Here is a 24,296-nt window from a genome sequence, read left to right as displayed (position 1 = left end):
AAAAGGCCAAATGTTCAATATTTCAAGGGCTCTTTACTTGGAAATAGAAATGTCTAAACACGTTTTTAAGTGAGGTAAAGTCACTTGACTGTCAAACTGATGTGTTTTAATTTGCCAATAATATATAAACGAAGCCGTATCGCACCATCGCATTTCAATTAACTCAAGTGCTGATCTACAGTACGCAGGGTTTTGTGGTTTTCATTTTAATTCAAAGGCTGACGTCAATGGTTTAATGTGATATAATGGGTGGACGGGGATTTTATGATTTTATTTTTTTTATTTTTTTTTATTTTTAATGAGCCCACTGTTTCTCTCGCGTCTCGAAACAAGAAAGAGATGCGACAACGGACATGAGCAGGGGGGAACTTTCTTGAGTTGGCTGTCTTTTCTTCTTGGGTAGCATCGTGCGACTTTATGTGACAACTAAAAACTGAATATCGTTTTTACCTCACAACTACAGGGCATTCGTATTATTCAATTGATGATCAGTTATAATAAACTACAGCGGTCTCATCTATAGTTATTAAGCTTATATGTATTTCAACACACTAAAACGTGTCTTATTCCTTTTTATTTAATAAATTATTAATTAACTATTTGTTTTTCCTAAAAGGAGGTGGTGTGTCTCGTGTCTCCCATGGTTCCTGAACGTAGCACTCTGAAACACTGCTAGCAGCTAGCAGCCCGTGTGTGTGTGTGTGTGTGTGTGTGTGTGTGTGTGTGTGTGTGTGTGTGTGTGTGTGTGTGTGTGTGTGTGTGTGTGTGTGTGTGTGTGTGTGTGTGAGCGGTGGAGGAGGGATAAGCTGAGCTGGAGGCGCTTGTTCAGCCATGTTAGTTTTCTTCGCAGTCCACGAACGATGAGAGAGGGCAGTCATGGCCTTGTCACTGAGCGGAGAAGAAGAGGAATATGATTCGGAATCCGAGCAGGTCTGAGATTTCTCTATTAACCCGGCTGGTAGCGATGTGTTCGTTTCACTGAGTTTAAAATAATGCTTTTGGCGAGTGGATCGGTGTTTTTCTTCTTCGGTAAGGGTAATGTCAGGTTCCTGGCCGCTCGTACTCTCTTTTAGCTGAGGCGAAAGAGAAACATCATCGTTAAAAGGCATCTCTTCGGGCAATTCCGCAGCGAAATATCCGTCTTTATTTTGACGTGTGACCCTTGTAACACACTCGGGCTACTCACCTTTATACCCCGACTGCTTAAAAACAACACGTTCTCGTCAAGTTGGACAGCCATCTACTAGCCACAATTGACCCGTTTGCACAACAGCTCCCGGTTGAGTGCAGGTTCCTCTGGCATTGTTATAAATCCCTGGCTGTGACGGGATCCCCTTTTCTGTCCTTCATAAATAGTCCGGAAGAGCGTTTAACTTTATGCTAGCAGATGCGGAGATTTGCACGCTTTCGCCAACTTCCCATGTGTCCTTCCCCCTATTTAAATAAATTGAAAAAGAACGGGGGAAAAACTCTGTTGTTATCAAGGTACTCTTCATTTCCTCAACTTGAGCTGCGTGTTGCTTTTAGGGAGACTTTGAGCCAAAAATGTTGTTAAGGCAGGCTGAAGGACGGGGGGGGATGGGAGGAGGGAACAATGAAGTGGCCTCTTACTTTTGTTACTTACTAGTCGTCTTCACACACCTCACAAACTGCAGTGTGTTTGCTTTATTTTTTTTAATTATTTTTTTGGGGCAGTCTTCCTTGCTCGGTTTGTTGTGTCGATGCGGAATGCACGGCGATTGAGCCAACGCGAGCAGACTTTGCAGCAATGAACACAGCTTATTGTGGTGTTACGTAAGTCTCATTTAGACATTTGGCCTGCGAGAAATACGAGAAGTGCTGACATATGATTCACAACCCTCATAATACTGGCAACCTTCTCTCATCAGGAGGGACAGCAGTTGTCACCCGCGGCACTCGCAGCGTGCTTGTATTTGCCTTTCCAGAGAACTGTACACGGAAGCCACACACACACACACACACACACACACACACACACACACACAAAGTCAAGTCTTGTGGAATCTTCCCACTGAAATCCATGCCATGGAGGCTGAGTCAGAGCACTGGTCTTTGAATATAGGTCATGTTTTCGTTCACAGGAACCAATCCCAGATTCCTGACATACACTAACGTACAGTAAAAGTGAAGACAGCGCAGCTGATGTGGACTTGGCAGCCAGAGGTGCACCAAATTATTCACAGCTAGTTTATTTATTTATTTTTTTGTCCACTCAGAGTGAAGTAGAATGTGTGAAGTAGTCTCACCGCACCACCACAGAACGTTGGAGACAAGATGTTCACACCGAGGCGCGTCTGTTGTTTGCACAATCGAGTGATAGTTTGCAGAGAGCCAAACGCCCTGTGTAGTATTAGGGTTGTGGCAAGACAAGTTTTTGGGAAGATAATGATGAGGCAGCTGACTCCTGAGTATAATGTGATGTTGACAGTGGCAGCATTCCTACCTTTTGATATTTGCAGTCCCATGGATGGCTCTCTAGGAAGCTATCTGATGCACTGCGACTCCCGTCAGGGAGAAACAGCAGCCAAAACGTGTCCTGCTGTGCTGCTCCAACAGGGTCATTGCAGAACCTCACAAAAGCGGAATTGCATTGCTGATTATGTGACCCTTATATCTTTGTCACATGTTTTGTCAGACGGGAACTACTCAAGATCATTAATAACGTAACAGTTCTAGTTCATGTTTTCCTGTGTAGCCCATCCAGTGCAGTGTAGCGCTATCTGTACATGAAATCAACCGGTGGCCAAATACTGACGGTGAATTTGCTGCGGAAGAGTAATGAATGACATCAGAAGTGTTCATCGCCCCACACCGAATCACAACCTCCTCCTGTGAGCGTATTTTTATCCGTCTCTCTCAGCCCTCTTTTTCAAAGACTTGCCGCAAGCAATGAAACGTGTTGCCAAGGTAACCTCTCCCCGCAACCGTAGCTTGTATGATTTGTCTTATTTTTTTGTCGTCCTTTACGGCTCTGCCATGGCAACAAGGAACGGACCGAAATAAAAATGTGAGAAAGTGGCAAACGTGAATTTGGGACAATCGGTTAAATGCTGATTGGTGTCTCTGTGTGAGTCAGAAAAGGTTAAATCACCGGTTTACCTCATCTGTCATTGGCCTCTGTGACTCACACTCTGTGTTTTCACTAGTACAGTCTGATGCACTGCAGTGCTGGGTGCACTTTGATTTGATCTAAATGCAGGTTTAGAAATGCAATAAAATAAATCATTTTAAATGCAATTTAAGAATGTACTGTATACACATCCGCGCGTAAACATATTTATCCTTTATTAGATGTCTGCAAAGCAACAAGTCAGTTAAAAATGGTCAGCCAGGCCAGGAAACCTTTCCAGCCAATACATAATAAGCACCTGTCAAAAACCGAGTCTCTCACAGTTTCCTGTCTGTGTCTGATGGAAAGGGGTTGTACGTTTTAGTATTTCAAAACGTGAGCCCAAGCCCAGTTTGTGCAGTGTGTCCAGTGTGATGTAAGAACACATGGCACAGCATCTCATTTCATGTCTCATAGTTCTGGTTGCTACTTTGTTCCCAGTTAAGACCAAGAATTGTTTTCCTCTCGTTGCCACATATCGTCCTTGAAAATGTAAACTCGTAGCACAGCTGCAAGATAGGATTTTATGTATTTTTATACAATCATTTTTTTGTTTGCAATGAACTGTCTCTTGGTGAAACAGAAGTGGATTATAATGATAAAAAAAAAAAACAAGTTTGCTTTATTTATGTTGTCAAATAATTAATTGACTTGTGGTTCATGATTCTTCACATTGTTATTATCGTCATTTTTTATGGTTGATCATTATATTGTCCTTCTTACCTTTGCCTCAGTGGCTGGAGAAAAAAAAAAAAAGTCTGCTACGGCACCTCCCTAACAGACTCTGCGTCTTCCCTCCAGCAGCGGGCGGCCAACCGGCCAAAGCCCAAGATGGGGATGCCTTCGACAACGGGGGCCGTGGCGGTGGCCGTGTCGGCGGCCGCGGCAGCCGCAGCAGCAGGCGTCAAGCTGCCGTCCAATCGCAGCTCGTCGGGAGCGAGGCGGCGGAGGACGCGCTGCAGGAAGTGCGAGGCCTGCCTCCGGACCGAGTGCGGAGAGTGCCACTTCTGCAAGGACATGAAGAAGTTCGGCGGGCCGGGACGCATGAAGCAGTCGTGCATCATGCGACAGTGCATCGCCGTAAGTTGGGAGCGACGAACGCGCACACATTTCTTTTTGTGCAACAGACGGAGATGCGCTGTGCCGCAGACAATTTAGCTGTCACCGATAACCTTGGTTGAGAATCCCCAGATAAGGCATTGTTTATTTGTCCACGCAGCCGGTTCTGCCCCACACAGCTGTGTGTGTGGTGTGTAAAGAGGCCGGAAAGGAGGACACACTGGAGGAGGAAGACGATAAGTTCAACTTCATGCTGATGGAGTGTTCCATATGCAACGAGATTGTCCACCCCAACTGTCTCAAGGTAGAGAGGCCCTGTGCCCCGGCGCACATCTGCGACTTCACCTCTGTCATTTGCTCAGGGAGTCTTTTCTGCAAAAGCAGCGAGTGAGTCAGGGCAGCCGTGACATAATGGGCGTGAGTCAGGCGCCTGGACTGTAGTCAGCCAAGGAAATTGGACGTGCATTTGTTGTTTATGTAACGGCGAACACCCTCTTCTCTCTTTTTTTTTATTTTTTTATTAGGATCAGATGTTTTTATGGCTGTGTTGTGATACCATGTTATTGGCGGGTTAGATCGCTATCACACGCTCGAGATAGCGAGGGACCCACAATGCCAAACGTTCTGTTTCTAGCTTTTAAATGTTTTAGGGGGCAGAGCCGCTGCTACTTGTCTCAAAATAAAAGGACCTGTTAACTGTTTCAATAATAAGTAGCTGATTAATGCTTCTCATCAAGCAAAATGTCAGACAATTGTGGGTACCGAGTGGAAAAAAAATAAATGTTTTTTTGTTTTGTTTTAGGCAGTAGGGTTAAGATTTTCTATCTTTTTAAACGGTCATCTTAAAGGTCCAGTGTGTACATTTTTTAAGGAAGCATATATTCTTGTCTATATCAAAACCCTTCTAAGGGTGTGAAAACCAAATTACTTTTTATTGTACTGCCAGTCGACACTTTTATTCATGCATTTATGGGCAGTATGTCTAGCTTTTCCCAATTTAACAAAAGCAGGTAACATCTATTATGTTATCTATTTTACTTGTCTGAACAAAAGAAATCAAGAGTAAATCAATTTAACAATCATAAATCAAGCCACATTTTGCACACTGGACCTCTAAGCTCCTAAAATATGACTTGCAGTGTTTTGTTGTTTGTTTGTTTTATTCAGTTTTTCAAGTGTGACGGTTGACTATTGGGGAAAAAAACACGCAATTGTACGAATGCTAAAAATAAGTGTTGTCCAGGCTGCAGATCTTGCAGCGTCATGAGCATTTTGTAAGGTGGAACCAATGCACAGCGGCTGTTGTGCTACACACCCTGACTGTTTGCAGCTGTTATGTCAGCAGCGCAACAGGTTGTTGCCGGCTCGGTTCAACCAGTTTCTCCCAAGCAAGTGCTGCCCCTCGTGCGTTCCAGTATCTGGAACTGATGTGCTGTACAAAATCTAGCTTTGTACTTTGTTTACACACGCCGGCTGCCTCCACTCTGCTCCTCCGATAGGCCTCTCTAGCTCTTCCCTCGCCGTGAAACGGCGCAAAAAAAAAAGCACATGTCTGCCGTGGCTCTGGTTCGACTGTGCCTTAGCTGCTCGACTGCCACATGCCACAGCAGCCACTTTCACTTCCCTCCCTCCCCCGCCGCCCGCCACCCACCGTCTCTCGTCTCGTACCGACGTCCGCTGGAATTTTATGTGTCGCGGCGCTTAATTTGTCCCCGCTTGCTTCTCGCCAGGTGAGCGACGCCTCGGGGGTGGTGAACGATGAGCTCCCGAACTGTTGGGAATGTCCCAAGTGCAACCATGCAGGGAAAAGCGGAAAAGTGAGTACAAATATGTGTGAGTCAGGCGATTGTGATTATGTAACGGCCTGCTAAGAGCGTGGTGGAGAATTTCTCTCAAATACTATCTGTGCAACTTTTATCTGAGGCTCTTGGCTCGCTCTTCTTGTCCTGATGTCTGTTGTTTTTTTTGTTTTTTTTGTTATTGCTTTTAGTGTTTCGTTGTTTTTTTTTTTGCGTGTGTGTTGCTCAGCTCGCCACTTCCTGTTTTTTTTTGTTCATCTAGAAAGTCATCAGCATGTGACTCACAGATACAGGAAACCTTTGACACATTGTGTTGTTTTGGGCCAGGTTGTGAAACCTCTAAAGTGTCTGCGCTGGGTTTCCCAGCTCGTGATAAGCTGAAGGTATAAAGTTGTCTCGCCCGTTTTGTCCCCTCTGGCATTGAAGCAAAAGAGGGGCCCTGGGTTCAAGTACGCCTCCAACCTCCCCGGCTCTCTGCTGAGGGAGCAGAAGCCGGTGAAGGAGGAGGGAGACGCTTCCTCCGCGGCGGCCAAGAGGAGACCGGAGCGGGAGGAGACGCCCAGGTACCGGCCCGACGAGGTGCTGCACAGGCAGCCGCCGCTGCTGTCCCCGTGCAACCTGGCGAGACCCGCCAGGCCCGAGGACAAGCTGAGGAAGAAGAGGAAGCTGTTTGACGACGAAGAGGATGACGACGACGACCTGTACGGAAGGAAAAAGGTTTGTATCGCAAGATTGTAATTGAGTGTACGCCAGCGTTCAAAAGTTTGGGCTCACTGGCACATTTCTGCATCAAACTGCATTATGGATCATTATGAATGCACGAAAGTCAGTCAAGATGTGCTTAACAAGTATGGTAACATTTTATGTTTAATGAAAACCATTTCCAATGTCTAATTAAAAGTGATTCCAAGTGTGCAAAATTCTGTGTGAGCACACTGAAACAGGCATGGGCAAACTACGGCCCGGGGGCCATATGCGGCCCGTAGAGTGCTTTAATGCAACCTGCTGAACTTAAAGAAATTATATTAATAGTATGTAGGTCATAAAATAGGTGTATTTCATCCATTCCTCTGCGTTTTAAAAGTGATTTCAATAAACGCTAAATACACATAGATATTTTGTTTCTTCCTATGAGGCGGCTCACCAAAACACTCCATCCATCCGCTGCTCCCCCCCCCCACCCCCCTCTGTCACATTTTAAAACCCATTGTGGCCCCACCAGTCAAAGAGTTTGCCCTCCCTTCCACTAAAAGTAGGCTGTCTGAACTATAAACCACCTTGCTTTGTTTACTCTTATGGTTTAGCGCACACAGGACTAAGTTTGATTAAAATACATAGCTTTGTTTTGGAAATGCTAGCAATTTTAAAGCATTCAACTTCTGTACTGATGGCTGCATATTGACTTCAATGCAACAACTGTCCAAGCCATCCTATTTGTGATCAGCACACCCTGACTGATTTTCGTGCACTAGTAATACCAGTAGATTATTTCCTGAAACTGGTTATAAATGGAGGCCAACGCAGAACTGAGTCAGTGACTCCAAACCTTTGAACGTTGGCGATGGTCTGAGGGTAAATTCACGTGACCTCGATGTAAATGTGCCATGTTTTCCCCCCCTACAGGAGAAGCCAGATGACCCTTACTTTGCCAAACTCCTGCAACACATCAAAAGAGAAGAGGAAGGCGAAGGCCCGCACGAGGAAGAGGACGACGAGGGGCGGGAGCAACACATCCGAAGCGCCCTAGAGCGGCGGGGTCGCTTCGGCGACGGCGGCGACGACGAGGGCGACGAGAGGGACTTCAAGAGCGAACTGTTCAACCCCCTCATCAGGACGCCGGTGGGGGACAGCGACCAGTCGCACTGCAGCTCGCCGCAGGCCGGCCCCTCCAGCGAGGGCGGCAGCGAGACGCAGGAGCGCGGCCCGAGGCCCAAGGCCCGCCGCAAGCGCCGCCTGCCCAACCGCGAGCTGAGCCGGGAGCTGAGCAAAGCGCTCAACCAGGACATCCAGAAGACGGAGGACTGCCTGGCCAGCGAGAACCGGCAGCCCCTCAAGGTGGAGCCCGAGACGGAGAACGAGGAGCCGCGGCGGCCGTTCCACAACGGCGGCGAGCACGGCGACCCGTGGCCCCACCTCAGGCCCAAGGAGATGAACGGCACGCCGTGGGAGCTGCGCCACTTCTACCCGAGTCAGATCACCCCGCTGGGCCTGAACCGCAGCACGCCCACCAACCGGCCCGTGCCCCCCCACTCGCCGCCCAAGTGCGTGCAGATGGAGCGCCACGTCATCCGCCCGCCGCCCATCAGCCCGCCGCCAGACCGGCTGCCGCTGGGTGACGGCAAAATGCACGTGATTCAGCGCGAGGTGTGGATGAAGATCTTTGGCCACCTCTCGCACCAGGAGCTGTGCGTGTGCATGAGGGTCTGCAAGACGTGGAACCGATGGTGGGTGGACATGAGAATGAAGCAGCGCACGACACAGTGACACGACACCTCTGTGTTTGTTAAAAAACAAAAAAAACAAAACTTGTTTATTCGCCCTGTTCACTCTACAATAGTAACCTGATGAAATACTTATTAAGTAAAATTACAGATACTCTGGTAAAGGTTCTGATTCAACTGGTTCTGATTTGCTGCTCTCATTACTATAGTTTAGTTAATTTGTAGTTTAGTTAGTTAGTAGTTATAGATAGTTATAGTCCAACTGCAGCACAACCAAACTGTAATCAGTGATAGTTCTGAACAGTGAGTCGTTCTGGGACATTGACACTATTAATAATAATTATGACCAATGTTATTTTCTATGTGTTCATTTTTCTCTGGACTGAAAATGTACTGAAAAGTGACCACGAAGCTTAGGCGAAAGCTGAAAAATCTACTGAGGTGCAGCAGTGAAATATTTGTACTTGGTCACTTCCCACCTCTGATGAAATAAAGCACGATGGACGTTTCCCTGTGCTGCGCAGGTGTTGCGACAAGAGACTCTGGATGACCATCGACCTGAACCGCTGCACCTCCATCACGCCGCTCATGCTCAGTGGGATCATCCGTCGGCAGCCGGTCTCTCTGGACCTCAGCTGGACCAACATATCCAAGAAGCAGCTCAGCTGGCTCATCAACCGCCTGCCAGGTACAAGGGAGAGATTGCTGATGTTTTTTTCACGGTGCAGGACGGAAACCCCGCCCACAGCCAGCCCGCGCTAACGTCTCCGTCTCCGTCGCTCAGGTCTGCGAGTGTTGAGGTTGTCCGGCTGCTCCTGGGCCGCCGTGTCGGCGCTGTGCAGCTCCAGCTGCCCTCTGCTGCGCACCCTGGATGTCCAGTGGGTGGAGGGACTCAAGGACGCTCAGATGAGGGACCTGCTGTCTCTGCCCACTGACAACAGGCCGGGTGAGTCAGCGCATTTTGTTGTTGTTGTTGTTGTTGTTTTTTGCCCTGATACACAAATCCGAAGCACACAAACGCAACGTCAGACCTGCTTTCAACGAAATGAACAAATCAATGTGTGTAACAGCGCTTAATTTTCACACAGATAAAGCTGGTATGGTCTCAATGGGCGCATTGATTTATTTTCCAACGAGCATCTTCAGGCACCAAACACCGAAAACGGAACATCATTTCTCATTCACAATTTAGTGCGTCAAACGATTCAATTGAATTGTTTGTAAATGCATTAACCAAATGCAAAGTCAATGGAAAGGAAATACAAAGTCAAAACAAATTACAATCTAACAAAGCGACCACAACTCAACTCAAGAACCCAGTATTCAATTATCGCAAATAAATTACCGCAAAACATACGAACCAAACTGCCATGAATGAAAATCAACCAAACAAACATTAAAATAAACAAACTTGTCGTCCTGCTCCCAGCTACGCATGCAGCTACGATTACGGCATCTTGAAAATCATTGAATAGGTTTGTGGAGTTCTGTACGTATAAAGTTCAGGCGCAGCTACGGTTAGGTTTCAAAATAAAAGCATCCAAAAATCATAAAACAAAATGAAGACTTTCAAAACAAGAATAATATCTAATCAACACTAAATACCCCAAGAAAATGAAAGAACACCAAATACATAAACCATCACAAACTAATTAAAAGAAGAAAAAGAACAGTTGCTGCGTTTCCATTACAGTTTTTCGCAAAATAAAGCGATTTTTCTAAAATTTCGACGAAGCACAATTGCGATTTGCAGGTGTTTCCATTGAATGGTATGAAGCTCATAAGGAATAATTAAGATGAGTCATTAAAGAATTACGTTGTTTGCCGTCAACAATGGTTGCTATGTTTTTCTCTTTGATTACTTGTTGATAAAATATTCCGTCTCCTGCTCCTCCTCTGCCAAAACGCGCCATTTTCACTTGAAGTGAACTGGTCACGCGACCCCAGTGATGTGTAAAAGTGTTTCCATGACACTTTTGCGATATACCTCTATATCGATACGTCTGAAAAACCACCTCATGAGGGTTTTTGTTTTTTTTCAAAGTTTCTGTGTTTCCGTGACCAGTTCTTTTTATTGCGATATTTCGGTTTAGCGTGAATCTGGGGGGGGTAATGGAAACGCAGCAGCTGAGTGCAACTGGCACTTGCACAATGTGACTGTTTTTGTGTCTGTGGCCCTCCGACAGGTCAAATGGATAACCGCTGCAAGCTGCGTAACGTGGAGGACCTGCGTCTGGCGGGGCTCGACATCACCGACACGTCGCTGCGCCTCATCATCAGGCAGATGCCGCTGCTGTCCAACCTGGACCTGAGCTACTGCAACCACATCAACGACCAGTCCGTCAACCTGCTGACAGCCGCCGGGACCACGACCAGAGACTCCCTCACAGAAATCAACCTGTCAGGTGAGAAGCAGCACCTGACCCCTGCGTCATGCACAATCTGCTCACATGCCATCATAAGCTCACACTGGGGTTGTACGCCCGTCTATTATGCCCCATTATGTCTTGATGATGATGATGGATGGATTGGGCTTGGCCAGCCTGGCCCTCGTCCATCAGCTATAAAGTATTCATTGCACAACCTCACAATCCACTGACAAAGCTAATGAGAAATAACCACGTGTACCCGTGTTTATAATTGGCCTGTGTGTATTAATGTCGGATCAATGATTTATAAATGCTGAATAGAATATTAACCAACAATTTATTAGTACTAAATGTGTCTAGTGATTATAAAGTGCCCTTCTGTCCAATGTGTTGTATTTCCTAATCTCTTGGCCCTCTTTAAAGCCACAGGAGGCAATTATTACATCTAAAAACGCAGTCTGTTTAAAAATGCATAACTCAAAATAAATAGAAACATTTTCCTCTGCTGTTTGTGAGGCACAGTCACACAAAACGATCGGCAAGCAAAGAGCGCTCGACGCCAACCACACGCAAGCTACAACGTTAACAGGGAAGAGTGGAAGGAAGCACTTGAAGTCACTTGTTTTCTTTCTTCTTCAGCGTGATCTAGTTCCACATCTGAATTCAACCCGTTTTAGCCACCGACAACAAATCCACCCACCCCCAATTTACACCAAAAGCGTCGGCTCGATCGCGTCGCGCGAGGATTGCAAGATCGCGCGACAATGCAGGTAGCTACGGGTGTACTTACAGAAAACCACAGTGAAACAAAACTCTTTCGCCCGTGCCAACTGTGTCTCCAAGTATCGCTGTGTGCAAAAAAAACATAATAATAATAAACCGAACTGCCGGTATCCTACAAAATGCAGGTATTTAAAGTATATTTGTTCATTATAGTTTTAGATTTAAAGTGAAATCTGCTTTCATTTTTTGACGGCAGAACTTAACAGTTTTGAAGCCAATACGTCACGTTGACGTTTCAAAGTAAAATCCAGCACATTGAAAAACAAAATCCAGCATATTGTGTATTATGATGAAAATCCACTGGATTCACTGTGTTTTCAAAAAAATAAACTACGGCGTTCTTTACCAGCGCGTTTTGACGCTTCTGAAACGCGCCCATGGTGTGGACTTGCACACTGACTTTAATGGCTGTGGTCTGCTGCGGAGCTGCAGACACTTTTGATGTAAATTAAGGGGTCGGTCGAGCTTTCTGTCAGCGCAGCTCGAGGGAAACCCCAACTGGTGACTAATCTAAGCTCTCTCTCTCTCTCTCTCTGCTCCCCTTTCAGTTTGCAACCGGGTCACAGACCATTCCCTCAACTTCTTCAAACGCTGTGGAAGCATCTGTCAGATCGACCTCCGTTTCTGCAAGCAGGTGACCAAGACGGCCTGCGAAAGGTTCATCGCGGAGATGTCCGTGAGCGTGCCGTTCAAGCTGAGAGAGGACAAACTGCTGCAGAAGTTGAGCTAGTTTCCAGCAGGACGGCAAATCCATCAAAAGACTCCATTTGCACTTAATTTTCTTTCCATTTCTTTTTTTTTTTTATTATTATTATTATTATTATTTGTTCTTTTCTCTGAATCAATGTCCTAGTAGAGAAATTGAATTGAGATTCAGACTTCTTGATGGAGATTCTTAAATATATGTGATAAACATTCACTGGACAGGTAAAGAGAAGAAAAGCATGCATGCATTTGTGTTGAGGTTGTACTTTTTTAAAAGGACGTGCTTGCAATTGGCTGTTGGGTTGTTTAAGGTTATTCTTGAAATATCTTAAAACTCTGTATTTTTATACAAACATTGTTTCATGAGTTGCCCATGTCTCAGGAGCTTCACGTCACAGAGAGACTGGACTCTTCCTCTGTTTGCCTTCGTACCACAGTGTCCTCTCTGTGCCAAAACCTATATTTGAAATTAATGTATCTTCAGTATCAGATAAAAAAATAAGTAAATATACAGCAATAAATATCTAACTTGAACAATGTAAACACTCCCTAAACATTAAAAAGCTATTACAAAGGTGATCAAGTGGAGAAAGCAAATGTCTTTTTAAACCTTTTTTTTTTACTTACTTTAATACTTACATGAATTGTTGAGTGTTGTGTTTGGCAGGGTTTTAGCCAACATTTCAACATTAATTTATTGATTGTTTTTTTTTTAATGCTGCAGTATATATTTATTCATTATTCAGTAACTTTTTTTGGTGGATGTCTCACAGCTAGTTGAAATAATTTATCACTGCTGGTTCAAGCGTCCCGTCAGCGGGAGAAGTTGACGTTCAAAGTGTGACAGACCGACTGTCCCGACACTGGCTCTCTGTAGTGCAGTCAACTCTTCACCACTCCTCTTTCTGTTATCCAGCAACTGAATGAAAGACTGCAAAAAAAAGAAAAAAGGAAAGTTACCTACCTGCCTGTGTTCTAATAATGACTCCATACAGTAGGTGTTGTGTGTATTTTTGGCCTGTGATGTGCAGTTATCGATCACCTCCGGTTGATGTGATAATGTTCATGTTTATAAATCCAAAAAAAAAATAATAAATGCTGCCACAGGTATTCACTGAAATAATTTCATTTGCATCCTTGAGTCACGTTCTCGGTCGCAGAAGTGAAACACACGTGTTCGATCAAGGAAGGTCAAGGAATTTTTAATGACATTTGGTCTAGACGGTCACGAGCCCTTGTAAGTTTTAAGAGATGCACCATCACCGCTATGGTGTCACTGCATGGTCCATTTATTAGAAACAAAAATGCTTTAAAGGAATACTGAAATACAGCCTTGTCCTTGCTGTGTTATTACAGAGAAATACATCCTGTGTTCACTATAGGGCAACATAGCACAGGGGCTAACTTGGAAATTCCCTTCACAGTTCATTTTTCTCGTCCTTGACTTTGCTTTGTGATACACTGTACCCGACTGAGGGAGAGTTGAAAGTGAAAAGCACCTGGACTGATTCCTGCCGGTTGCTTTTCCATCCAACTCTTAAGACTGCGATGACCTGGATGACTGAGCGGCTTCGCAGACACACTGTATCTAATGACATTTCAAAGAACATGTACTGTCATTTTTTTCAGATTTTGCTTTGACAACACATTATGTTGAATAATATGCTATGCGCGCTCCAAAGTGGAACCTGGATGCAGGTGCATTTGACCACTAATATGCTTATGTCGGATTATAAAGGTATGCTTTGTTTTCTTTTTAGATTGTATTGTATTGTATTGTCATTTTCTCGCATCAACAAAGGCCCATTAAATAATACTTGACAGTTACAGAGATTTTTGAATTAGTAGTGCAATTTCTTTACATTCTGAGCATGGAGGGGGGCTGATGTCATGCAGGGCGCACTGTGTTGGGTGGAGCTTCCTAGCAGAGGGTTGGCTGGACTGAGATCTGGTGACAGTGGAGAAGAACAGTGAACTTGTCATGACTGACAATATAGTCTCTGAATTTAGTGTGAACCCTGGGCCTGTTTAGATGCAGACAAAGCTGATGTCCAGGGAGGAATTAAGGAGGGAAAGCTCACATTCCTTTTAAAGTGCAGTCACTCCACATTGGAATGTCATTTATTTTAGACCAATTACGTGAAATTGGCTACTTTTTCACAGCGCGCCTGACTTTTATCTCACAGTACACCAGTGACCCGCGGCACCGTGGTTGAAAAACATGGATTTACAGCACCAGCCAGAAGTTTTAAACTGATAGGTAGCAGGCTTTCACGATGTTTGCCCTAAATGTTGATGAAATCATCCAAATGTCGTAGCAGCAACCTAGAAGTTATGTTTCATTTTATCTAGTTTTAGCGAGTCTGTAATGATGGCAGCCCCACTTGCATTTTATTAGCTGACGAGCCGATGATGCTAGGTTTGAATTTCAGCAGGTCATCATTGTCAGGTCTGTGTGTCACAAGTTATTAGCGGTTGACCAGAGGGATCCATAAAGTGACAAGCGACAGCAAAAAAACAAAAAACGAGATTAGCCAGAGAGGTTTTGAGTCTTTGAGGGCAAAGAGCGACACAGCTTCATTCAAGGATACAAAAAAATCAGACTTTAATTAAAATCTTTTTGATTACCAAAATAAAAAGTTCAACATTCCCAAATACAAAGACGAAAACCTTGCACACATTAACACCCCTGTTAAAGGAAAAGTCCAACCTGCTCTGCTACTGGTTGAGATTTTGAGGGGCCATAGCAGCAATGTTGACTTTGTGTAGATACAGTGCAGAGCTGTGAGGTGAAAGGTAAAACCAGATAACTTTGTAAGAATGAAGGAGTTGGAAACGATCGTATGAGGCAACATTTTGCCAATTATGCTTTTCAAACATTGACAGGAAACAAAACATGAATGCAATCCTCTAGACAGTCCAATAGTCTGAAGTTACACAACCAAAATCATAATGGAAAAAATATATATTTACATCTCATGGGTCAATATATGTTATTTTACATTACCATGTCAATTTCTATATATACTTTTTTATACCACAGGTGTCAGTAAACTTTTCGCTATATCTTTAAATGGTTAATTCATAGTGTTACTCTTACATTAAAAATCAACCAAAACAATAAGACACTTCATTCCACTCCCAAGAAGAAAATAACAGAAAAAAGGAAACATTCAGAGTTTCAAATCCACAGTTCACCTGGAGATCAAGGATGATGGTTTGATGAGTTAGCACCGGTTTTAGTCGTTTGTCTCTGCTAAAGAATTCAGACAGGACTTCAGCACTGAAATGTAGATTGCATTAGAATAAGCGCTTCAAGAATAGAACAGGTAACTGAAAAAAGAAAAATCCGACTTCATTATCAATCACCCTCATCAATGACCATCATTATTGATTCCCAACGAGCAGATTCACAACATCGAGTTAAAATGTTGAAAAAGTCAACCCCCCCACCCCTCCTACCTGATGTGACCTTAAGTACGCATGCTACTTCAGCCACTCTAACTGCTCATCGCCTGCAGTGTGTTGTGTGGGTCGGGGTGAAAAAAAAAAACACAGTGTGAACAAAGTGCTTTCTGATCGAACGAACAGCAATTTCCTGACTGAGCAGTCAGGGAGAAAGAAAGCACAAGTGAGAAGCATTAGGCCATGACGCATTATTTGGCACCTGGTTCTCTCATCGCTCCCCCACCCATCTCCTGTGTGTGTGAGTGTGTGTGCGTGCATGTGTGTGCGTCCTCTGTGCTACTGAGATGTGTGGTCTCTGCCGGCAGTTGAAAACAGAGGTGCTCTCAGGGATGCTCAGCTCAGCCGAGTACCAGCTACAGTTTATAGGCAGATCTGAGGGTGGCGGGTTGTGTTTGACGAGAGTGCACGTGGCCGAGCGCCACACATTCTTTGCTTTGAGGGGGGAAAAAAACACTAGGACATTGAGTTGAGGAATGGACACAGATCAGAGACAGGTTCTCACAAGGAATGGCTGAAAGGATGGTGGAATCCAAAGACTCTCGCTGCTAAACTGAAGAGCAAAAAAACCTCAAGACAAACCATTTTTTGTTATATTTCAATGTGCAAAAAAGAAAGAATAGAGGAAAATATTTATATTCATAAGAGGAGTCTGCTGGGGAATCGAACGTTGTGAGCCGCAAGGCTGTTTTTGGGGTCCGAGTCCGAGGAGCTGCATTAGGATTTAAAGACATGCACGGCCCTGACTACGTACTGCCGGCAAATGGGACACTCGCTCATCCTCTTGCCGCACTTGGTGCAGGTGACCATGTGGCCGCACTCCAAGAGGACGCAGTCGATGGTGGCGTCCATGCAGATCCTGCACAGGTTGTCGTCGTGGATCGTCAGCGGTCCCCGTTCGCCGTCTGGGGGACAGAAACCATGCATTTGTTTATTTGTTTAAGCCGCAACTACTCTTCCTGGGGTCCACCAATTATTATTATTTATTTTTTTTACATAAACAAAAGACATGAATCAAAATAGCATTCAAAAGTATATATAAATCAAATAAAAAGTATGAAAAAACAAAGAAGATGAAAAATAAAACAAAGGCAAACACAATCAATGTGACTTTCATCTCAGTCACCTCAATCCAATGAATTAATCATTGTACCTGACTAAGTCTCACACTTATGAAAGGCTTTATATGTATGAATTGTACAAATGGATACCACCATTCTGTATATCATATACATAAACAAGATTAAACCCAGATCAATCCTCGTTTTGATGGTTTTTCAAGTCTTATGAAATTTCTTCCATTTGAACTGAGTTCGATATGATTAGCTACTAAATTCTATTCTGTCACACACCTAAAAATGACAGTGTTTCTAATGGCATGTGTTCTCACTGTAGGTGTGGTGTAGTGGCGACTGCAAATCTTCAACAAAACCAAAACCAAAAAAAAAAGCGGCGCATCATGTACTGGGAGAGAAAGTATCCAATCCAGCATCCTCCATCTTGATTGGGTCATGCTCACAACTTTTCTTTTCCCACTTGAGTGAAGTGTCAGGTTGTTTCTATGACAACCACAGCATCGTGATCAATGGGGACTGTGTGTATATTTAGCCTGACATTTAAAAAAGCTTATTCTCAAGCTCGAACAATGTTCTGGGATCATGGCAAATGCAGATGACGTGACGGTGTTTCACGGCCACACAGCACACACGGGGGGAGTCGGAATGAGAGTGAATTCCGTCGTGATGAAAGGGGGAAAGGCGATGGACAACAGCAACTGGCCAGAAACCAACAGGCCTTACCTCCGATGGCACCGTTGCAGACGGGAGGGGAGGGAGGAAAGGCCACCACTTTAGCGTGGAACGAGTAGAGCAAGTGAGAGAGAAATGTTTAGCACGGGCCGCTAGGAGGTGGCTCAACGTAAAAAAGAGCCTTCGAGCCGCTGCGCTCGAGTGGCGTCTGCATGCGCCGAGACGTCAAATCGACGCTTGTTAATCAAAAAACAGGATGTGGTATCATCATGGGAAGTGCGCAGGATGAACGATGCCTTACCTGTGGTTACAGTACTGCTCACATTTTCCACTTCAAAAGACAAAATAAACAAAAGGGGGGGAAGGGGTGGGGGGAGAGAGAGAGATAGAGAGAAAACAGGGCTTATTAGAGCGTGGTTAATGAGAATGGGAGTCTGCGCTCGCTCGGTGCTGTGGTGGTAGTTGATACCCACATGATTTTCTGTTCTCCTCCGTCTCTCTGTACAGCCTGCCGACACGCTCCACCAGCTCCCACTTCTCGCAGCAGCCCGAGTAGTTGACGAAGTTCCTGGCGAGGATCTCCTTCAGCTGCCTGACGGACAGGCCCTCGATGTCCCTCAGGCTGGAGATGTCCGAGAGAGACGCTCGCGCCCGACGCCGCGTCTGAGGGCTGATCTGAAAGCGGCGCAAAATCACTTCAGATTTATGCATTCGCACCGCTGGCTCGGCCTGATTAGACGGCATCCATTCTTAATCGCGTCAAGAGGCTGCGAAGCCGGAGCAAAGGAAAAACTGTTTTTGAAGGGTCTCCATTTAAATGCGGCAGATGTTTTTTCAGAAACCGCCTCCATCGACTGAACCGACAGAAAATGTCTAGGGTTTTTTCATGTTTGCGCATGGGTGTGAATTACTCATGAGGTATGGTAATTACCGCTATTTACAAGTTCTGCAATTTTTGAAGCACAGGATAAAGTCGACTTCATACAGCAGAATGGTTTGACTTGACTCTCAAACCCATGTTTTTATGCAAATCCTGTCTGACCCCTGCATCGTATTTGCGCCCTTGCTTTCCGATAGTTACAGCTAGTTACAGTTGTCCGTGAACCACATCTGAGGCAAGCGGAAACAAAACTTCAAATTGTTCACACCACACATTTCACCATGAAGGATTCATCGCTCCAATAGTCACCTCAGGAGTTTGTTCACTGGCATCCAAGTTGAGGAGGGACTCAGATGTGGCATCGCCAGTATCCTGCAATAACAGAGTGTCAGTGCATGGCACGGACAGCCAACTTACTAGCTGCTTTTCCATTACCCCTAGAATTGCGCAAAACCTAAACTGGTCATGGAAAAACTTCTAAAAACCTCTCAAATATCGCTAACAGGTTTTGACGCTCTCGTGAGGCGGTGGACCTTGCACGTGATCACGTGACCAACTCACTTTGGGACAAGATTTCGGGACAAGATTTTTTACGAGAATTGCGGCTTCTGCGCTTCACACCATTCAATGGAAACACATGCAAATCACAATTGTACTTAGTCGACATTTTAGAAATATCGCTTTCTTTTTGCATAAGACGAATAGAAACGCAGCTACTGTCAACGAGGACTGGGATAAATACTCTTCACCCAGTCCACTGGTACTTTATCTAATTATAGAGGCTGTTGGTAGTCAAGCTGTTTAATAAGGGTCATGGTAGTTATTTCCTGATTTTCCTCTGTTCTTTAAAATCCTGATCTGTTCACTTTTAAAGGCAGGGCAAACAGATGAACAGCAACCACATTTGATCGTCCTCGGTTACATAGACACATCTAAAGCTATGCGAGTAGGATCCTGAACAGCCAGAAGGGATGCAAGGCATATGCACTCAATGATCAACTAGGTGGCTTCATTAGCAGTGTGGTGACAAGGTAGGACTTACTGGGGTGGTGTGGTGTGTCTAGGGAAATGCATATTGTGAGCACCGAGCCGTCATGAGACAGCTGGACAGATTCATTCTCGGGCTGCTTTGCCCACGCTCAATGAGGTGGGCGGCGGCCTATTAATGAGCGCTAATGTTCCCTTTTCCTGGATTGCCTTGTGAAATACTAGCCAGTCTCATATTGAAGGAATTCAAGTCCAGGTAGTCCTGATTGGCCGTAAAATACACTATTTTGTCATACAGAATTCATTCCCAATACCTGGTTACTACGGTCCTGTGTCATTTATTGCAAGTGAATGCTATAAGTTCAATATACTTAAGGTGCTTAATGTTGGATAAGGATGTGTAGTGTCCCAATATGGGCAAGTAAAAAATGTTAACAAAACTTTAATGTCCAAACGGAAGCAGATAAAAGTCACACTAACCTTTATACTATAACCTGAATATCATGCTGACCAGACTGAACTACAACCAAACCCTGCTTCTTACTCAAAACTGCATCAAATTCAAGCCTGGTATTTTTATTTCTGATTTCACATCTGATATTTGACAGAAACCTCAGCCATAAAAACAAGTGGTTCTGAAGTTATCTATCCCTGAACCAATGGTATGAAAGGTTTATTTGCAGTGACATTAAATATCAAACGTTGTCTAAAATAAAGCCCGGCAACGCTGACCTGGTTGGTGTCGGAGCTATCGCTCCTGCTGAGCGGCTCCTCCTGTGAGGCAACAAAAGCAGACAGCTCCGAGGTGGACTGTGTGGTCGAAGGCGTTGGCGTGTACAAGGAGCGTGAGTGGAGGCTGCCTGTGTCGGGCTCCTCTTCCTCCTCGATGCCCTGGTGACAGAGGACCAAGTCTACCAAGTCTTCTTTTTCCCTGCAGGTGTCACTTGGGATGTTGTGCAGCAGCAAGTACTGTCGCAGGTCCCGGACCCGCAAACGCATGAGCCTCGGCCGCTGAAATGCGGTCGCCTTTAACAGGTGACACGTGGCACAGATGCGCAGGTTCTCCTGCAGCACGGAGCACAAAGAGCAGAAGCTCTTCCTACAGTCGCAGCAAATATACTGCAAGAGAAGATGACACAAAAACCGATGAGAATGTGCCCATTGTTTTTGTCCTGTGTTTTGTTCATGCATGACTCACAAAATTCCATCTTACAGTATACACGTGGTCTCCAGGCACAATGCAGGTGTTTGTTACAGATTTCATTTATTTTAGTGATAACCATCAAATGGTACTAATAAATAATTGCAAGACATGGGGATTAACTGGAGTGGTGCTGATGTCGTGTTCAGCGCTCTACCAAAATAAGACTATGGTGCAGCCAAACTATGGTGCAGCCAATACTTTGTCCATCTGTCACTGTGACGAGCTAGAGAACACTAGAGCGTTGTATTAGTAGCCTTTGGCTGTATAATAAATTATGTGCCTCTACAAGACACAATTTGTTTTGGCTATTTATAGAAAAACAATTAGTTGAGTCTGTTGGGCAACAATTAATTGTGCATCTTAATTGGTCCAATGAAAGGTTTATATTTGGACATCTAATGGACACAAAATACCCAATTTACTTGACCTATCACAAAGCTTGACCTCAACTGCAAAAACTTAGTTTTGTCACAATTAAAACTACATTTTGCCTGTTGGACATGACAATTTATGTCAAGTAATTTGTGCTTAGCTTTCAAAAAACAACTAGAAATAAAGTGTCAGCCCTCCAGCATGCAAACAACGGAAGCAAATAGCAGCAAGCTTGCAGATAGCTTACCTTCCTCCTGAAGACTGAGAAGGCTTGTCCACATGCCTTGCATACGTGACCAGGACTCCCTGAGCTGGTGGGCGGGTATGTGGAGTAGCCCGCACTGGGGGCAAACCTGAAGGGTCCGGCCCCGGACCCGAACCCTGGCTGCTGGCCCCTGACGGCCCCTGTACCCATGACTTCATTCAGCAGACCACAACATGAAGCCCACATGGACGAGGCCCCTGCCTGACAGTCAAAACATTTCAGCATTAACAACAACTACAACAAGCATGTAATAGAGCTCGGCGATGAGCTGAAACGGATTAGCATAGATGTATTTCCACAGTATGACACCACACGGTTATTGCACTGTAGACGAGATGACTAAAGAAGGGCACAATAAAAGCACAGGAATGGAAACAGCGAGAACTGTCACTGCAACCAAACAAGCGCACAGTTGGACAACCCGTGTTGCACAGTTAATGTTCTATAATAACATGTCGATATTCACGTTAGGATACAGCGGAAAAGTACAAGGTAAACCCTTTCGCACAAATTATCCTACAGAATTGAGTACATACCATTGCTGTCAAGTCGATGTTGCCTGACAGCTGTGAAGGAAAACTTGGCTATCCAAACGTTTTGACGTATTAGCTAGGACGAGCTAGAGCGACAGCTAAAGGCTAAGTCAGCTTTCCTACACCGGCTAACATTAGCCTTGCTGCAGCCAGCAACAGAGTTGCCGTTGGACTGAAGAATCCATACCTTCATTGCAGCTCCGGCTTGCCTGTAGACGGGAGACTGACGGAACCGTCAGTGACGGCAATGGTTACACCGTCTGTGACGGTGTAACCATTGCAATGTGAACCGTCACGTCGTCCGAGCGGGCTGAAAGTGTATGGCTGCAATACGACTGCCGATCGGCAGGCGAGCCGAGCTCCGACAGTTCTAGCTGCTTCTCCCGATTCTGCGCCGAACTGCACCGTGAACTGCACGCAACACGGTACCGCTGCTGCCATCTGTAGGTCTAAAGGAGAACCATGTCTCCTTTATTTAACCATTGCCGAGGCGCGTATAGTACTTTTGAGTTGAGTCTGGTTTACGCCATAATGGTCAAGTGCATTTCAACGCGATGTCAGATGCAAAAACATATTTACCGTTTGATGGGGCTGCCCTTCATTTTTTCTCGCCCTTTCATTCCAGACGTCAAACAGCAAGTTAGCCCTTATGTACATCGAGGCATGCGAGCTACTGTACAGCAAGTTACCACTGCTCATCTCTGTCATTTGTAAATTTGTAATTTACAATCTTTTGGTCAGCCATGTGAAGGAACGCTCTTCTTCCTCGCTGACAAATGCAGTGAGTAAAATTCCCCCTCTTTTGCGTTGCAAACATCATAGCAAATATGACAAAATTCCAGAATATTGTGCAACTACAAGAGAGCTTTGACTAGGGGTATCTGCCGTATACACTGACCTCTTTAATGTTTTTACATTTGGAGGTGTCTAAATCTAAATGACTGCCCAACATCAAAGCAGAGTTAAACGTCATCATGCCAATGTACAAGCCAAGACATTTATTTTTTCTGTCTGATCTCAACCAGTGCCGACTCATATGTGTCAAACTCTGGCCCACGGGCCTAATTTGGCCCGAAGTGTAATTATATTTTACCCAAGAGGCAATATGTCTGAAGCAAGCACAAAAACCTGCCTTAAAGTCTCTGAATTATCTGCTCACTCAGCCACAAACCCTGAAATTGCAAAGGAAAGCCAAAAGCTAAGAAGTGAAAGTACCCGAACCCTAACAGAAAAGGGAAAGGAAAAGCAAGAAGAAATGCTCAAAAGGGTGAGACGCCGATACAAAATGACCATGAGAAGCGGGGGTATCATGTAAGAATAGGCAAGGAAATATTAGCTGATGGAGCCTCCGAAAGTGAGTTGATGGAGCTTATTACACACATGGAAAGCGCATGCTCTGACAAGAAGGCCGTTTATGATGAGCTACGTTGATCGCAAGTTCCTGAACCAGATCAGGGGCAGAGTTGACACGTGCGTATCCCTCTCAGGATTTATGATTAGAAGAGCGAAAGCAGCTTGAAGGACATACAGCAGACAGAGCAAGAACCTAGGCCCGATGTTGGATCGATCTTGGACTCAACAAGTTCTTCATCAAAGTCACCGTCCCACAAATATGTTCTTTTCACTCTAGCATCCAGTCCCTCAAAAGAAAAGACGCTGAAGCTGCTGCATCACAGGACGTTTTGGCAGTTCTTAATGAGCAACAAAGAGAAGTAACAGAACTTCAAAGGCCAGAGGTTGAAGAAAAACAACGACTGGCACAGTTTGAAACAGAAAGTCTTGCCAGACAACACGTGATACAGGAGAAGCATAGAAAACTTGCATGTCTGGAAGAAATGAAGAAGCTGAATGCCGCCTGGGCTCGAGCACAGATATATGAACAGGTGAATGATAAATCTGAAGTGATCGATTCGCAATTTGATAATGAGTCAGCATGAGAACCTCAAGCTCTGAACGTCACAATTCTTAAAGTGACAACTCAAACTCTCTGTGTTCCAAGCCCGTCAGTCACTTCGCAACCTATGCCAAATGACGAATCAAGCACTCAATGCTTCAAGATCTCCATTCATTTCTCAGTCATTCCCAATTACAAATCAAGCTCCTCCAGCTTCAATGTCCATGTCTCAAGCACAGAACAGCTCTGATCTGATCAGCGCACTAGCTGAAGCTATAAATGCTAATCGTCTCCCAACTCCAGAGCCTGCATTATTCACGGGAAATCCTTTGAAATTCAAAGACTGGCGTCTGTCCCTTGAAACATTAATAGACAGGAAAAACTGTGAAGAATGAGAAACTACTACCCAAGGAAGTATTTAAGTGGCACAGCAAAGAAAGCTGTCGAAGGGCATTTTCAACTAGGCACAGAAGAAGCATACGACTCAGTGTGGCATCTGTTAGAAAAGCGTTTCGGAGACCCATTCATAATTGCGAAGTCCTTCAGAGTCAAGCTGCACGGATGGCCAAAAGTAAGCTGAAGTTAGTGAATTTGCTCATGTTCTCGCTAAGTGTATTAAGCTCTCTGAAAAGACAGATTTTTTTGTCCCTTTTTCTTATTAT

General features: G+C 44.8%; 2 protein-coding genes across 10 annotated transcripts; one reads left to right on the top strand and one right to left on the bottom strand.

The window, feature by feature from the left end:
* The first annotated feature begins 768 nt into the window (after positions 1-768).
* Positions 769-13,409, top strand: kdm2ba (lysine (K)-specific demethylase 2Ba). 4 transcript variants are annotated; one of them, XR_012928416.1, is made up of 11 exons: positions 769-930; positions 3,932-4,210; positions 4,350-4,493; positions 5,920-6,006; positions 6,415-6,705; positions 7,612-8,432; positions 8,954-9,117; positions 9,214-9,375; positions 10,616-10,834; positions 11,438-11,568; positions 12,130-12,257. XR_012928416.1 is itself a non-coding variant. In XM_076039054.1 (10 exons), exons 1-10 carry the CDS (start codon positions 877-879, stop codon positions 12,309-12,311), a joined length of 2,403 nt encoding a protein of 800 aa, XP_075895169.1. In that variant the 5' UTR covers positions 769-876; the 3' UTR covers positions 12,312-13,409. The 4 variants fall into 4 exon arrangements, 3 of the variants coding, with proteins under 3 accessions (XP_075895169.1, XP_075895171.1, XP_075895170.1); XM_076039054.1 differs by lacking the exon at positions 11,438-11,568 and having other exon boundaries at positions 12,130-13,409; XM_076039055.1 differs by lacking the exon at positions 11,438-11,568 and having other exon boundaries at positions 771-930; positions 3,935-4,210; positions 12,130-13,409.
* On the bottom strand, positions 12,941-22,504 carry rnf34a (ring finger protein 34a). Of its 6 annotated transcripts, none has more exons than XM_076039058.1 (10): positions 22,320-22,504; positions 21,190-21,408; positions 20,099-20,485; positions 18,689-18,751; positions 17,973-18,174; positions 17,801-17,830; positions 16,506-16,656; positions 15,485-15,542; positions 14,997-15,068; positions 12,941-14,234 (listed from the first exon to the last, which is right to left on the bottom strand). In XM_076039058.1, exons 1-10 carry the CDS (start codon positions 22,446-22,448, stop codon positions 14,208-14,210), a joined length of 1,338 nt encoding a protein of 445 aa, XP_075895173.1. In that variant the 5' UTR covers positions 22,449-22,504; the 3' UTR covers positions 12,941-14,207. The 6 variants fall into 6 exon arrangements, with proteins under 6 accessions (XP_075895173.1, XP_075895177.1, XP_075895178.1 ...); XM_076039062.1 differs by lacking the exon at positions 22,320-22,504 and adding an exon at positions 21,928-22,163; XM_076039063.1 differs by lacking the exon at positions 22,320-22,504 and adding an exon at positions 21,744-21,909.
* Positions 22,505-24,296: the final 1,792 nt, after the last annotated feature.

This window comes from Nelusetta ayraudi, unplaced genomic scaffold, assembly GCF_046127955.1.
Source record: "Nelusetta ayraudi isolate G7.1 ecotype Tasmania unplaced genomic scaffold, CSIRO-AGI_Nayr_v1 ptg000058l, whole genome shotgun sequence".
In the NCBI taxonomy this organism is placed as follows: domain Eukaryota; kingdom Metazoa; phylum Chordata; class Actinopteri; order Tetraodontiformes; family Monacanthidae; genus Nelusetta; species Nelusetta ayraudi.
This window is presented reverse-complemented; position numbering and strand designations above follow the sequence as displayed.